The sequence below is a fragment of the Gossypium arboreum genome, chromosome 1 (genome assembly GCF_025698485.1).
Source record: "Gossypium arboreum isolate Shixiya-1 chromosome 1, ASM2569848v2, whole genome shotgun sequence".
NCBI lineage: Eukaryota > Viridiplantae > Streptophyta > Magnoliopsida > Malvales > Malvaceae > Gossypium > Gossypium arboreum.
In genome coordinates, this window is record NC_069070.1 from 12,231,810 (window position 1) to 12,249,882 (window position 18,073).

The following is an 18,073-nucleotide window of genomic DNA, read 5'->3' on the forward strand; positions in this document are numbered from 1 at the left end:
CTCCCCAATTACGATTCCAATGCTTTATTTTTGTACTTAGACATTCCAAATTTTTGCTAATTATGTCTAGAATAGTGCCACGTTTCTAATCTCAAGCATTTCGTACCTCTTGATCCCTTTGCAACTTCTCAATCATAGTATTGTGAATCGTTATGAAACCTTGAAAAGATCAAAACACTCAAGAAAAGAAAAATTAAGCAAACTTTACTATTATGCACTTAGAAATTAAAAAAAAAACTCTAAGAGACAAACAAAAAAATTAATATTTTCTCATTTTTAATTTTTAAAGAGTAATCAAATTCAATAATATTCAAAAAGATGTGGGATCACTCGCTAACAAAGTTGACCTAAGGCTCTAAGAAGCCAAAGAAAAACTCGACTCCAAAAGAAGAAGTTAAGAGGAGAAATGAAAGGAAACTCTTTTCGTACTTATTAATACAAGAAACGAAAATGTGTTAGAATGCGTAATAGAATAAAAAAAAGCTAAAATAAAAGAAAACCTAATGCTAGAATCAAAGAAAATAAACTACCCAACCGAAAACCCGAAATAATGGAAAACAACTTGAATTTTTTTGATCGATGTGTTCTTAATTTCTAAAAATCACAAAATTTAAACTGAAATCTCCTTAAATAATGTAGATTTGATCTGGAAAATTTCAACACAAAATTCAACCCACATAAAAAAAATTATTTTTCTTTTTTTCGTCTTTTTTGTTTTTGCACTTTTTTGATAATTTTTTTGTGAAAAATATTTTTTAAAATTCTAAGAGACTGCCAAGAATCAATATGTAAAATTTCAGATTGTTTGGAAAGTGTTTACCCACTGAAATATATATATTTTTTAAAACTTTATGGGTAAAAAGAAAATTTTGTTTTGAAATTGTTCGTTGGAAATCAGTTTATAAGAACACAAAGAACACCTAAAATGCCTGAATCTGATGGCAAATGATACAGAATTGGAGCGGAAGAAGGATCGAATTCAAATTGTTTGACTCAAGAAGGAAAGATTTGGATATGATCTAAAAAGAAGAAATAAAAAAAATTAGTAATAAAAAATCGAAAATAGTAAAAAAAGAAATTTGATAATAAAAAAATAAAAATTATAAATAAATAAGAAATAGAAATTCAAAAAGAACAATTGGAATATGGACGAGTAAGCTTATGGATATTATAGATAGAAGGATAAATGTCTAATTGACCCTTTGAGATATAAATCCAAACAAACTCAATTAATGGCTCTAATCAACCCTCCAAGAAATAATCATTGGAAAATTGAAGGGTGAATAATGAATTCACACGACTTTTTGAAGAAAATCGAAAAGCAAACTACTAAAATTTACAATAAAGAAATCTTGCAGAAGAAACAAACTCCCAGAGTTGAAAACTTTATTAATGAAAACAATTGTCTCCTTAATGAACAATGAATAAGCCTTTATAGGCTAGCTAAATAAATCTAAATAAAACTCTTTAAGTATATTAGAAATCTAATTAACCTAAACAATAAGTAGTTTTAAACTAAACTTTCTTGTTGACATAAAACTCCTAAGTAACTTAAAATACTTAATAATTATAAAAATTCAGAATAATAAAATAATAAAATAATAAACGCTGATAAATACAATATTGAGCTCATATACAATAAAAATTAAGCCTAAAACTCAAACCCAATATGATTTAAACTCGAATTAAAAATATAAAACTCGTAATTCTCGTCATAATCCCGTCTAGAAATTATGCTCGCACAGTCTTCACTGAAATGGTCATAACTTGAGCTCCTGAACTCAAAATTGAGTGATTCAAAGTGCGTTTCAAAGCTAAGAGATAGATCTTTGAATGCCATGAGACATATTAACCAATAAATTCCTGGATCTCATTCAAAAGTCATCGCAAGTTTGATGATTTCCCAAACTTGAAAATTGGCAGGTTCGGTGAATAGAATTTAATAAATTTCACTCTATCCGTTCATGTATCATTCCCCATTTCCTCGAAATGATTCATTCTCGAATCTTGTCTTTGGTCAAATCCTAGTTTGATTTGCTTGGCCTTTGACATTACTGTTGGGCCTTGAGGTAGTGTGAGCCCATCACATTCATGGGTCTAAAATTGGGCCTTGAGACTTGCATCATTAACCTTAGTCGGATTTTCTTTTACCTACTTGGATTTGCTAGGGAAATCTGGAGGACCGAGAATATGTTTATAGGAGGCAACCATTTCAGATGGTTTTTCTTTTTGCTTAATGTTCAGGTTCTTTTTCCTAACCTCTTCTTCGTTAAAATCGAACCAATATCTAGTTTAATTAGTGAATGATTCAACCTTCTGGTAAGTCTTACAGCTTTGTACGTTACAATTGTAGAAGGGAAGGGTGTCATAGGAAGGCCATGTATGTGGGTCGTATGTAGTTGAAATGTTAGTAAAATGTCTATAATGGGGATTCTAATGAGAATCTTATAATTTTTTAAGCAGTTGCTGTTGTTGGTTTGGGACGAACATTTGAAACGAAAGCTCCAAGTCGAGGTTAAGGTGAGTCTTTGATGAGTCTCTGGTGAATCTTATAATCCTATAATCTTTTATGCTTGTACGTGTGATTATCTGTGAAGCATATGTACATATGTATTGATGTGAAAATTATGCTGCATGGTAATGACAATGTATGATTGGCATTAAGGGGGTTCGGGAGGAGTGTCGAAAAAATTGTGATACTATAATGACCCCACAATGGTGCTTTGATGACGTTTATCGAGATAGCAAACACGAAGGCCTGTACGGCAATTATGTGGAAAGACCATGGCCATGACATATTTTGGAAATGTGGATGAGTCGTATTTGTCTTATAAGGTTTTTACGTGTCCCAAGGGCAATGATGGGAAAACCTCAAGAGATGCTGAGTTTAGGAAAATCCATATCACCAAAACATGACAAGTTACCTAGAAAGTATTTCAGGCTAATCTTTTGAAAAGCCTTTGTGGCATGTCACTTGAAAAAACCTTTTTGGCATGTCATTTGGAAAAGCCTTTGTGCCTAATCTTGTGAAAACCCTTTGTGGTGCGTTATCTGGAAAATCTATAGAGTGAAATCTGTAATGACCAAGTAGAGAGAGGTTAGTCTACCTTGGTTGAGATCTGGGTAGTGTAGGTGCCCACCAAACTTGGAATTTCTTAGGTCCTATATTGAAGTTATTTGGGATTCTATTTCTTGAATTCAAACATTGTATTCTTCAAAGCAAGTATGTTAGTTTGGACTGAATTAAAGATACAACGTAATTGGTGTTCTGATAATCACTAGGCCCTGTAAAGGAATCTGTCAAAAGTAGTATCTGATGAGTATCGTTCTGAAAGAGTATCCAACTACAAACTGCAAGGAAATTGTATAATGGGAATCGTGATATGATGTAAAGTTTGAGATCCACCAATCGGGTGAAATGATTATAAGACAATTAAGTGCAAAGATTGACATATGGTTATCTGCCAACCAAGAATCGAAAAAGTATCCACCAAGGTCTGAGAGGGAATCCAAACCCTTGAATCGAGAAATTTTACAACACCGTTTAAAGGTAATATTGAGTGAGGTCGACTAATTTCCTTTGAACTTATATGTGTCTTTTAGTATTCAGGTCTGAAAATTGAAATAGTACACCAAGAGTGTCCAAGCTAAGGAATACGCCATAGTGGTAAATCGAGGAAAATATTATACATACAAAGGGACATTCTTAGAAATATTTTCAAATGACAAATAGTAATACATACTATGAATATGTCTGTTTTATCAAACATTTAAGTTGTAAAGTTTTATACTACCTTTGAAAGTCTGTGACAAACGATAAATGTTTTATTCAAACTTGTTATCTTAGAAAGTATTATAAATAAATAAGAGGCACATTCAACATGACTTTCGTAGATTGAAAATTTTTGTTAAGTATGTAAGTATTGTAACATCTTATATTCGAATCTGGTAAATTGGGTCGGGTACAAGGTGTTACATGGTAACCATTACATCTTCCTTCATGAAAAGTCAATCACTATCAAATAGTGATCAAGTCATCCATCATAAATACTAATGATCTATGGCCACGTTTACTTTTCATCAACCATGTAACTAATGAGAGGATATCATTTACCCTTGTCTCGAGCTATAAATTCCACTGTTGTGAATGACTCTACATATTGCATAAGTCGTATACCCAATGCACTAACTTTCGATGCCTTATCTATTCAAATTTAGGCTTTTACTTACATCAAAGTGTACGAGTCACGCATACATAGTTCATCATCCACTCAGGATTTAGGTATGTCAAACTATGAACGTCACAAGTGAATAAATCCATAAATGAATTCAGAATCTATTTTACTTAGGTCTTGTCCGATGTATTATTAGTCCAGCCAGTCATATTTATGTCTCTATCTTCTAGGAGTCATCCGCTCTGATGCCCAAGATAAAACATCTATTCAATTGGACTTGATAGACGGCATATTAGTCTTCCAATCAGTTTGTTCATTTTCAATTAGATTAATAACATTTTTAGGTTTGTCAAATAATACAAGTTGTCTTTCCATACTACGATTCAACCACGTAATACCGTGTAGTATTAGTTTAAACAATAGACGACCAATGAGCAACATTTGTTTCTATTTTGCTTTGCGTGTAAAAATCATTTGCGGACAATAATACAAAGTATATTAATTGTAATAAATGAAATTGTTTTATTAACCACCTGCTCGAAAAAATTACAAGTTTACGTACGAATATACTACACTCAGGACACTAGATCCAACAATGCATATTAACAAATACAATCAATAGGTTAGTTCACTTACATATCAAAAACTTATAACACAAAACATATATATACAATAATTCCATTTAATAGCATGTACCATCCAATTCATATTCAATTTAAAAGCATATGTAATTCAATTCATGTTCAAATCATGTCAACAATTTCATTTCCACTAGATTACCATTTTCGCCAAAAAAAACTTAGTAAAACAAACTCGGATGCACGGGACTATATTGCTCAAACAAGTTGATATTTATGAATTTGCTCACACAGGTTGACATCATATCAAGGTTACCAGTCCAAGATAAACCAACGATACATATAAATGGAGAATCCGCAACAAATGTTGGATCTCATATAACCATGTAAATCCCTGATCGTTTCCATATTTGACCCTAATGACATGTAATGTGTATCCTAATTCTTTACTAAATTCACACGATATTATTATTGTGATCATACCATTTCAATCCATGTAAATATATATACATGTCATACCAATCTTATAAACATTTCATTTCCATTTTGGTACCTTGTACCTATTCATAAATATCATATTTTTCATACTTTGCAATTTAGTCCAATTGTTGCCAACATAACCAAATTCACATTTATATAAACTAATAAGCAAAATAATTACAATTCAATTATAACATGATACAAACAGTAAGTTCCATATGAACTTACTTATGAACTTGGAAAAACAACAAACAAACAAGTCTTTAAGGATTAATCAACAATTTTGTCTTTTTCCCAATTATCTTCAGTTTGATTCAATTTTTTATCTATACAATAATTTGGTTCAATTTGTCAATTACAAACATTTTATAACATCTTATTAAATGCATGAATCAGTTCAATTTTATTTTTTGAATGCCCCTAAAATTTTGCATTTTATTCAATTTAGTCCCCAAAATTGAAATTGTCATAACTTTCAATTTTGAGCTTTCCAAAGCTGATATCAATTAAATATTTTTAGGACCCTATAATATATACAATTATAGAAATTTCACATCAAATATTCAACTTATACATTTTAGTCCTTTTTGCAAACATTAGAAATTTACACTTTACAATCTAATTTTTTTTCACGTCAAAGCTTAAAATCTATCAATTTAACACCAATTTCTTTAAGAAATCATCAATATAAACATTCAAAAACTTTAACAGTTTTACAAATTGACACTTGGGTTAGCTAAATTACACTTCCATGACCTTAAAAATATAAAAATTACAACAACAAAGAAAGACTTAATTACACTAACCAATTGAGGATCAAAAGTTGAAACCCCTTATGGCCGGTTCTTCTTTTTTTCATCTTGAGTTTTCGGTGGTGAAGAAATGAGAAAGATGAATTCTCTTTCTTTTCACTTTTAATTTGTTTGTTTAATTTATTTATTTTATACATTTAATTTTTATTATAAATTTTAATAACATAAATATACCAAACGTCACCTTCTGTACACTATAACATATTCAATACGGATTATTTTCCATTTTAGACCTTGAGTTAATTGCAAAATAAGTCCTTAAGTCTTTAATCAATTAAAAACCTATAGTGATAAACTTTTACAATTTAGTCTATGCACCTTAATTAACTATTAATTCAACAAAATTAAAGGACAAAAAATTAACAAAAATTAATATTAATCTCATAAATATTGCGGAAATGAGATTCTAAAATTTTCGTTTTCGACACCACTGAAAACCGGGCTATTACAAAGTCCCCTTCCCAGTTACAACCATATTCTACTTCTTAACTTTAGGTGGAGGAGCTGGAGTAGATTTAGCTTTTCCCTTCCATTTCTTCTTGGTAGCAACAATCTTAGCTTTAAGTTTGGATAGAGGATCAACATCCTTTAAATCATCTTCTCGTTCAAAATGAGAAGGATAGTAAAATACTCTTTCACTTGTGGCAGGTCATCGGCCATATTTGATCTCAATGGCCATATTTGGTCTCAATGGCCATATTTGGTCCAACAACTTCTATATCTTTTGTAGCATCTTCTTCATACACATATTCTTCTAGAAGAATAAACTCAATTGCAGGTTTTTCTTAACTAGTAAGTGCATCAATAGGAACTTCCCTTGTAATTTTACCAACAAGATCATCAATAGAAAAATCTTTAATTATCTCTTTTCACGCTTGAAGAAAAATAAAAGAATGCCTATTTATACACAAACTATGAGGTGTGCCTTGCATTTATCAGACACGTTGCAAGCACATTAAATGAGAATCGATGAGCAACCGAAGAAGGGCCAAAATAGGCCCGACATTGGGACGAGGAGCGTTGGCTTGTCGGGATGACGTGATAGATGACGTCGTGATGAGGTGAATGGGATGTCACGACATGTTCTCCTATTTGGCAACCGCGTTTTAGACTTCAAGGAGAACTTCTTCTCCTAGTTAGGCTCTGATTATTCTAGGACTATTTTAGTATGATTAGAACTCTAATATTAGTTTATTTAAAGGAGTTTTGTATCCCTATTTTGATATGTTAATAAAAAAAGGATTTTTCTTTGGGGTGACAAGGTGTAGCCACATATGAGTTTTGGTGAGAGTTTCGTGATGATTATGGAAAGTATTTTATACCGCTTTTGTAAGTTCCCTATGAGATTTAGTGTTTTGTTTACTGATTTGCTTTTTGGGATTTTGAGCTTTGTATTTAGGGTTTTGGGTAATGTATGTTCAGTACATTTAGGTTATTTTCTCCATATTGTACCATCGTTTATTTACTCATTCAGTGAAAAGTCGAAATCTACTTTACTCATGATTTTTCCCTTTTTAAGAGTTTTCCAAGTAAAGTATTTGTATTTGTACTTATTCACTTTTTCTTATTCATTGTTTATACAGGTTGATCTCCAATACAAAAAAAAGCATATAAAAATTAAAGGACAAATTAGCCATTATAAATTGTAACTATTTAAAGAATTAAAAGAAAACTTAAAAATTTCAAAGATAATTAATACAATACTAAAAATTTATTTAATAAGCAATTAAAAATGTATTTGAAAAAATAATTAAACTAGAATTAAAATAATGAATAAATAATGAAAATAATATTAATACAAAAATATGAAAAATGTAACAAAAAATTTATATCTTCATTAATTAAACAAATAAACATAATTAAAAAAAGAAAAAACTATATGTTATACTAATAATATTGTCCCAGAGCTAGAAATATAGATATATAGATATAAAAGTTTTATAAACTCAATAGATATATATTCGAAGGCAATTTAAAAGTTTGGCCATATAAATAAAAACACTTAATTCATGGACACAAACCTTATCCGCCAACTTCAACCACTAGGTTACAACTCCACCATCTGCTGCATTATATTCTGCAATGATTGTCATATTCTTCCCCGTTATTCTAACTTGCGATGGTAGATGAATAAACATTTATATTAAGATAAATAGTTGAATTTTTGTTAATTTATATTAAATAAGCGAACATAAATAAGATCTTGAGATTCTTATATTAAGCGAACTAAATACAAAAAAAATTTCCAATTCAATATTTATGTTAATGAACAAGCTATTTTATTGTTCTATTAATTTATATTAATAAAATTAAGAAAAATATTTAGTACACTACAATGAAGTTTTATACTCCACAAGCAATGTTAGGAAATTGACAAATATCCTATAGGAATATAGTAAAATATTAAAAATAAATAAATATTAGAAAAAGAGACATGACAATTTTTAAGATTGCTTGTGGAAAAATAAAATACACTATTAGTATACTAAATATTAATCCATAAAATTCTTATTGTTTATATGTTTTCTTATTTATAATATAAAATTTATTTTATTTGACTATTTTATTTACAAATATATATATATATATATATTGTTTGTTTGTTTGTTTATTTATTATTCATTAATATGTATGAGAATATATTATTTTAATGTTCATGAACATATTTGTTTAACTTAATTGAAGGAATATGAATACAAATAATTTTAAATAAATGAACACGAATAAAAATTTTAAAATTCTTAACGAACACGTACAAACTTAAAAATAAACAAACGAATATAAACAAAAGTCAATATGTCCAAATCCGATTCATTTACAACTCTACTCCAACTCAACTTCATAAATTTTTTAAAACCATTAGACTAAACGAGTCACCATCGGTTCAAAACAATCAAGTCAAAATTAACTTGAGAAATTTTAATCTTTCAAAAGGGAGGACTTCCTCATCCCAAAAAATGGTGGAAAGCCGACAACGGAAGGAGAAAACCCCTATAAATCGCACAAAAAGAAGATGTTGGATATGGAAGAAATGATAATGAAAAAAAGATAGCAGAAATGAATAGGTAGAAGTAAAATTAGAGATGTTCATGGGTTGAGTTAGACCAGGTTCGAGTCGAGTCTAAGTATGATATTAACATTCTTTATGTTTGTCTAAACCTGGACTGACCTAAAATATAAGCTTAAAATTTTGTTCAAACCTATCCATATTTACAAAAAATTATCCCAAGTCCATTTTATTTATTAAATATTTTTATATTATATTATTTTAGTATTTAATAATTTTATACATTTTTTATTGAAAATTTTTATATAGTCATTTTAATATTATTTTAATATTTACATTAGAGTAGTATTATGTATTTAGTACGAATTCATTTTTTTAATGTGTTATAAATTAAATAATATATAAAAATAACATAATATAAAGTATTATAAATTTAAAACGGGTCGGGCTTAGGTCTTGAATATTCAAGCTTGAGTCCGACCTATATTTTAAACAGTTTTAATTTTTTTTTTGTTAAAACTCATTTTATGGGCTTAATATTTTTATCCAACTCCTTCTAAATTTTGAACAAGCCTTCGGGCCTAAACGAATAACTCAACCCTGAACAGACCTAAGTAAAAAAGAGAGGATGAAAATGGAAAGAAAATAAGAAAAAGGAGGGGGGTTGTGACTAGCACTAAGGCTAGTGCATACCGACTAAGAGCTTGTTTAGTGGTGCTTAAAAAAAGCATTTTTGAAATAAAAGTTGTGCTAAACAAGTTATTTTTTGTTGAAATTTTTGGCTTTCTAAAAGCATTTTTGAAAAGGTGAAGTTAAAAATTTTTAATTTTCCTCTCCCAAAAATATTTTTATGCTTAATTAAAAATAAAAAATATTTTTAAAATAATATAAATGTGTTAATATCTAATTACAAATATTTAATGGTTATATTTAAATATTTAAAATATATTTTGTATATTCTAATTAAATTTTATAAATAATTAATATTTTTGCTTAAAATATTTAAAATCTATATTTCATATATTAAAATATTAACAACAAGTTATAATAATTCTTTTATATTCTTACTAAAATATAATAATATTAACTATTTAAACATTATTTAAATACATATTTGTTACTTGATAATAACATGTCTAAAATAAACATTTTATTTCTCAAAATACTTTTTGACAATAATACTAAACACTCAAATGTTAAACTAAACTTTTAAAATATTTTTGAAAATATTTTTCCACATTAATTTTCAAAAGTATTACCAAACTAGCACTAAAAAAAAATTGAATCAGGGTTTAATAAAGAAGCATCTATTGAACATTTCTATCTATATTTTTATTACAACTAGTTTATAATGTTTCGTGCATAATTTTACATTTTAATAATTTAATTAAATTTTAAAGTAATGTGTTTTAATCATATAAATTAATATTTATTATTCAATTCATTGAACATAATTAAATTATATTAATTTATTTAATAATTCAAATATTACAATCACGTGAGTTAGATGAGATAATAAGAGTTTTCCTATCTTAATTAGTGGTTGTTCGATCATCGCTTTGGGTATGGAGAAGTTTTAAAACTTGTGACCAGTATCTATCCCCTTAATAGACGTACAAAATGCGAAAGTTAATTCTGAACTCGTTTTGGTAAAAGCCTTAAGAACTAAAAAATCAAATATTACAATAGTAAACAAATTTCAAATAATAATTAAAACGTTTTCACCATATTTAATATATAATATAATTTTACTTCATATCAAAACGAAATTATCCAAGATAATAAATAATAAACATAAATAACATATTTTAATTATGTTGATCACTCAAATATATTTCTAATAAAAATTCCTAATAATTATTAAAACATTTGTACAAACTCTAAAATTTTATATATATGGTAAATTAAACTCTTTACTATTTAATTTTTTAATTTTTTTTCTTATTAGTGAATAAATTAGTCATAATAGTTTGTAGATGATATACTATTAATATAATTATAATATATTAGATAAGATTATAAAATTTTATATGAAATATAAAATTACTTATTATATAAATAATTAAAATTTTTATTTAAAACTAAAACAGTATAAATTTTTTAATTTTTTCAGATAATAATTTAAACATAAATTTTTCAATTGGAAACTTGAGTCATTATTATTATATTAGTTGGTTTGATAAAATTTTTCAATTGAATCAAAATTGTTATTTATAAAAGTACAAAGTATTTAGTTATTTATAAATGTGATAAAACTTATAATTAATTAAAAATATTGAATAATATAAAAATATGTATTGAGTATTAGCTCGATTGGTATGGACATTTATGCTAAGTTGAGGTATTGTTTTTAAAAGAGCAGATATAATCAATATTTATAATGAAATTATTAAAATAATAATATAAAGAATATATTGATGAGTTATGAAATGAGTTCTAATTTAAGAAAAAGAGAAGAGACAAAGGAAAAGCAGTTTAGGGTCTAAAACAGCAAGTACTTCCTTTTATTACAAATTAAAGAAACACTATTAAAGTCTAAATATTTAGGCAGAAAAAGGGTCGAATAAGTTGCACACAGACATGCAACATGCCATAAAAACGAGAAACGGTCTTAATTGATATAAAGATTTGGAGATGGCGGAACATATACGAACACCAAATAGACAGTGGTGCAAACATGGAGGGAACAACGAGCTGGACTTTCTTCTTTAGCTTCTTGCCACATTGAAGCCGCTGTGGAGTCACGTCCGATCTCTCTATTACAAACAATGCCCGCTAATGGTGTACCAGGGAAATTGCTGTAGATTGGGAAGCTGTCAAAGTATGTTTCTCCACGGTAATGGGATGAAAAAAGCAACCCTCCGAACACTCCGCCATTGCTGTCCATGTTGGAGTAGGGATTTCGGGAACTTGAAGCTGCTGGTTTCAGAACTTTCAGTTTTTCAAAGGCATTAAGGCAAGATGATGATGCAGTGGCCGAGTCCGAATGGTAGAATAAGAATGTGTCTCCAGGTTTTATGCCAACACCATCCACCACTAAATATTCTTCATCCCCTCTGGTGAAAACCAGAAAACCCCAAAGCTTATGGAATGAGTTCTTTGAGTTTTCATCAAAATGTAATGGATAGAACTTAGATACAAATCTTACCCTAAAACTTCATAGAAGGCCAAGTATGTTCGTAGCTTCATTTTCTCGTGCTCAAGGGACGATGGTCTTTTCTGTATGACCCCAATGTATAAATCAGCGGCCTCATCATCCATCTGCATTACAGATAACTGATTCAGCAACCTCAGTTTGACTCCACTGTCAATGAAACTGTCTAATGCTCACGTTCAAAGTAAGCATGGACTCGAAATTCCAATTTCTACATCAAACAATTTCGATTGACATCGTTACCTCTTCACTGATATCATCCAAAAGCCTCTGGCTATCTAATATTTGATGGTACCCATTCATGCTGGCTGTGAGCCATGAACATTCTGTGCCTTTAGCTGTTACAGATATTGCCTTGAGCTCAGGGCCGAAGGGCATTACACCTGTTGACAATGTCGCATGGAATCGAGTCTCTCCAATGCCTGTTCATCAAATAAACCAAGAATCATTGATTTTCTCGGAAAATGATAGTGTTTGGCAAGATGAAAGAAAAGAAGAGTGTAAATAATAGGAACCATACCAAAATTCTATATCACTATGGATGAGAAGCACAACCAAATTGAAGCAAGCAAGCACTGGATGCACAAAGGCATCACAGTGATTATAATCTCAGATATATTTTAATTCTTAAAAAATATTGCATATCTTGAACATAGTTGTTTTTAATGTATAATTATAAAGAAACCATAAAAATTTGTTGTTTGACATAAATGGTACCGTGAAAGAAGGATCTTATAGCGTTTTAGACTTTGATCCCTAGAATTGATTTTCTCCTTTCTAAAATAGCTTCTAAGCACCATTTAAGTGGCACTTTGGAATTTTGAAAATTGAAAGCCATTGCAGAGTCACTCTCCAAGTATTTATCATCATTCATTAGAAATGATCTGAGGAGGAGAGAAAAAGAAGTACCAGGAGGCTTATTTTTATCCTTTGCAAATACCAAAGCTACAGCATCAAAAAAGTAAAGATCAGGATTGTATTCTTCAGAATTACGAGCAGTTTTGCATATGAAGCGGCTACTTGCTTCCCCTACAATCACTGTTTCTTCAGGCATAACACAGTCTGACCAAAAAAAAAAAAACAAGTTTCCAACAGTGTTTAGCTTGTGTGCAATTCATGATCTGTACTAGAAACACAACAAGGGATCTATAGTAGAGTGATGTATATGTTAAGTAATTTACCAAGCTCTGCAAGAACAGGAGTCAAGTCAATGTGTTGATCCTAAATTATTTCATGCCGAGTGTTAGTAATGCAAATCGGAGAAGTAATAAGAAAAACAGATTATTTGAATGAAATGATGAAGATGTTAGTTGACTTACTCCAAACATTATCACCCCAGCTGGAATAACACTGCCTGAAACAGAAACTGTGTAATTCCTTATATCCATCATAAATCTATCGACCATGGTAACCCGATGCTCCTGATATCCATACAAATCATGTCAAAATTCCTTGGCGAAAGAAACAAAAGAAAACCAAACTCACAGTCACCGGATCTATAAAGACTGGTCAGAAAACTTGAAGCTTAGCCAGTCAGTTCATGTGATATCCAACAGGCTTGGGATTCGAATTCTGAGAACTTCAATTAACAAGAAATTTTACTAAGGTAGGAAGATTACCATCTTTGGCCTTAATAAAGGGATGGCATCAACCTTCAGTCCAGGTAGATATCCAACAATCAAGACAATGCCTCGGTTAAATTCTTCGGATTCTCGAGAAACTGAACCATCCTCTGCAGGTATCATGTGCCATCGAACCTGCAATATAACTTCAGTTGACTCTAATGCAATCTAGCTGTTCAAAGTTTTAATTTTTGGAATAAACCAGCATAAAAACTAAACCTCTCTCATTGTGTTGGTAATAGCATCTCTACCAATGATTCCACATGCAGCATTGGTAACTACTGGTACTTTGGAGCCCAGTCTTTCGGTGATCTGCAACATAGGGAAAAGTAAAACCCAAAAAAAAAAAAAGACCCTTAACTTTTTGCCCCTGAATTGGTGCGTGGGGGATTTAGAAAAGGCTGCAAGGTCTGTTGATGAGCAAAAGGAAAGCATAAAATAAATAAAGATTGTGGGAAAGAGACAATACAATTTGATGAGCAGCTTCCAAGCTGAACTGTAACCCAATGGAGGCAATGGCAAACTGAGGACGAATTGGCTTGGAGAGAACCTTGTCAAGAGCCTCTTTCACAGCATCCTATTAATTGAAATACGAATAATCCATTTTTCAAGTGTTTTGATGTTGGATAAATCATGAATTACCAGTTAGTCTTTTAACTTACAGGGAGAGAAGGATTGAGAGACAGTGCAGAGGCAAGCTTGGGACAAGTCAAAACTCTGTCGCAAACTTTGTTCCAGGATTTGCTAACGCAGGCAGCTGAAGCGAACGATGAAGCTGGCAACCTGAAGAGTATATTTTGAAGAATATCATCATTAACAGCAGCAAAACCACCCATTTTTTCCTCTTCAATCTTTAGTGTTTTCAGTGTGAATGTGTTTCACAGCCATGAACGTACTTATAACGCCAAAGTTTAAGAAGGTTGGGGGAAAAACGACAAAAGCAAGGCGTTTCGAACTACATATGAGAAGGAAATAATTAACAGGATTCTTTGTTTTCCATAATCCTGAAAAGGTCTAAAACCTGGCAATTAAAGCTATTAATTAAGAAATGGATTCATTTCTTTATTTGGATTTGAAGTTTGGATTCTTTGGGATTAATTGGGTCTTGTTTTCTGGCTATTTCTGTCAAATCAGGCAGATCTTCTCCTCTATTGCTTTAATTGAGTTACATAATCCATACTTATTGCCATTACAGCTCTTCTTGCTTTATTGTTCCATAGGCTCCTAATCAAACTGCTTTTTCCCTTGTATATTTCGCCCACCGTTTCTTCTCCGATTCTCATGACTTCAAAGTCTTGAAAATGATCAAGAACGGGTTGAATTTGGTTACTGTGGTTAACATATGATATTTTAAAAATCAAATTAATCTATTTTCTACATAAACTTTGGTCCAATGTGAGATTTGATATGTTGGTTTGTGATTGATTCAAATGTATATATTTAAATAAATGAATACATACATTTATTTTCATATTAAATTAACGTAAAATTATGCTAATTCGATACTATTACTAGTAATTTGTGAAAATTTAATCAAATTTAAATTTTATGAATAATACCACACAAAATTGAAGTTCATATATGACATTGCACATTGTATCAAAGTTAATATATAGTTTGATATTTATCCCTGATTTAAATCGAATCTTAGAAACAACATTGTTGAAAGGAAAGTCACAACTTCAAATATGAATTATAAAATGAACATGAAAAGTCAAATATGAATTATAAAATGAACATGAAAAGTTAAAAAATAATTAGAAAAAGTAACCTATTAACATAGGGCATATTTGAATTTTATTTTTAAACTTTCATATTTTCATCTTCCTATGCAAATTTTTGTTTTTATTATTATTAAAACTATCTTTATTTTTTTATTTCTTTAGTAATAATATTTTTTAATATTTTCATGGGTGAGCATAGGACTACATTTTATTATTCAACTAAAATTAAACTAATTTCAATAAAAATCAAACTAGACACAATAGTTTGGATTCTCAATTTTTTTTTCTCAATCCTAGTTTTCATTTGATGCTTTTTCAAGAAATTAACTTGGAATAATATAATTTTGGTACAAACCCAAGCCCAACCGAGTAATATGTATACTTTTTGGATATGTTTGGTTGGGTGAAAAAGTGAAACGATGGAAGGAAAAAAGTGAAAAACCGGAAAAAAAAAGTTTTAAATGTGTTTGGTAGGAAAGAATAGTGAGAGAAAAGAAAATAAGAAGATAATCATTTTTCATCCTAATGTATAAAAATTAATCCTTCCATATTGGAATGACGAGAGGAGAGAAAATGAGAGAGAAGTGTATCTTAATTCAAAATTATATAATTTTCAAATGTTTTATTTTATTTCTTTTCATTTTTCAGCTCTACCAAGCAATGGATGGAAATAAAATTATTTTTTCTTTCCGATTTTTTTATTATTACTACCAAACACGCCTATTAAAAGAAAATTATATTTTTCATCTTTCTATTTTTCTACCTCTTCAATTTTTCGTCTTCCCAATTTTCTTTCCACTCTACCAAACAAAACATTTATTTTTCTTTAAGTATTGCGTGATATAGTCACCAAAAATCAAATGAAATCCTAAACTGAGTATCCGATGACGTAATAAGCAATTACTATTCCTTGTTTTGTTGCGACTATATGCTTGAGTTAGAACAAAGTTTTATTCATTGATTAATTTATTTTGAATAAGTAATTTTGGGGTTCAAATAGTAAATTTTTAACCTTCAAAATATTCCAACAAATACTTTCCATTACTTAAAAAACTTAAAAAATTGACGGTTACGTATGCTTCGCGACGGTTACAACTACTTTGTCGCGTCTATCTTTATGAAATTGTAGGAGTTTCTCTTTCTTATCGAGTATAAGCGTTGTATCAAGATTTTGCTTTCAATGTTGTTAGAAACATATTGATGCGAGTATGGGAGCCCAATTTTTAGCCCAAGAACATGTTGGGCTTAACTTTCTAGAAAGCCTACTTGACAAGCTCAAAAGATCATAAAGCTTGAAGACCAACTTTGGATGGGATTCAAGCATCCTTGGAATTGAACAAGATTATCAAGACCTTAAATCTTGGTTTCAAGAAAATCACGAAAACAATTCTTGGTTTAAAACGGATAGATTTGAAGATCTAAAAGTTTCTAGAAAATCAAGATTCCAATTCTTGGAAATCTTGGTTCAAGACCTAATTTCTTGAAGTGGGACTTGCTTGGACGATCATCTATGAGCTTAATGGAGTTAAAGGCTTGAAGAAAATGAGCTCCAATAATCCATATCAGACTCTGTAGATGTAATGACCCGAAACTTAGGGGTATCAGAAAATCGTGTATCTAGTTCACTATTTTCAAAAATTGGGTTCGTAAATAATTATTAGAAATATTTACGAATGTTAGTTGAGTGATTAATTAGATTTTGGTTAGGTGAATTAGCTTGAATTAATGTTAATTTAGTATAAGGACTAGATTGAATATAGTGTAAAAGTTTAATTATAGACTAAAGAAAAGTGAAGGGACTAAATTAGTAAATAAACCAAAAGGGACAAATGTGTGGTATAAATTAATACATTTGTAATAATTGTATTTATACAAATGTAAAATATATGTATTTACTTATATTTTAAGTATAAGATATTTAATATATATAATATATTATTATATTAATTATTAATTAATTGAAACATAAAAGAAATAAAATAAAGAAACAAAAGAAAAAGAAACAGAAGTGTAACGAAATTGGGGAAAGAAAGAAGGAAAGAAAAAGAAAAGAAAAAGGGAAAATTAGGGTTTTGAAGCTTGAAGCTTAATTTGGTAAGTCAATTAAGTCCCCTTTTATTTATAATTTTGATGTTTTTGGAGTCCTAGAGACAAATATTACTTGATGTAAGTGGAAATTTTGAAAGTTAGATGATTTTTAGACATAGGTTACATTGAACAAATTGTTGAATTAGGGATTTAATTGAATAAATTTCAATTTAGAATTGATTAAGGGATTAAATTGTAAAAGAAGCTATAAGTTTTATGTTTGAGGGACTAAATTGAAAGAAACTTGAAATTAGGATTTTACCATGAATATTTAATGCTTAGGGAAAATATGATAGGAAATTGAATAGAGATGAAGTATGAATTGAGTAATAAAAGTAAATGAGTTAAGTAGGATTGAATTGAAATTGAGGTTTGAATTGAATAGAAATTCAATTAATTATTGTGAATTATTATTGTATTAATAGTATAAATT

The 18,073-nt window shown here is 29.4% G+C and overlaps 1 protein-coding gene across 1 annotated transcript; it reads right to left on the reverse strand.

The window, feature by feature from the left end:
- Nucleotides 1-11,526: 11,526 nt before the first annotated feature.
- LOC108458433 (F-box/LRR-repeat protein At5g63520-like) lies at nt 11,527-15,120 on the reverse strand. The gene is made up of 10 exons (XM_017757827.2): nt 14,491-15,120; nt 14,298-14,405; nt 14,048-14,140; nt 13,826-13,963; nt 13,526-13,627; nt 13,388-13,427; nt 13,116-13,268; nt 12,450-12,628; nt 12,201-12,313; nt 11,527-12,108 (listed from the first exon to the last, which is right to left on the reverse strand). Exons 1-10 carry the CDS (start codon nt 14,662-14,664, stop codon nt 11,664-11,666), a joined length of 1,545 nt encoding a protein of 514 aa, XP_017613316.1. The 5' UTR covers nt 14,665-15,120; the 3' UTR covers nt 11,527-11,663.
- Between the last annotated feature and the right edge of the window lie 2,953 nt (nt 15,121-18,073).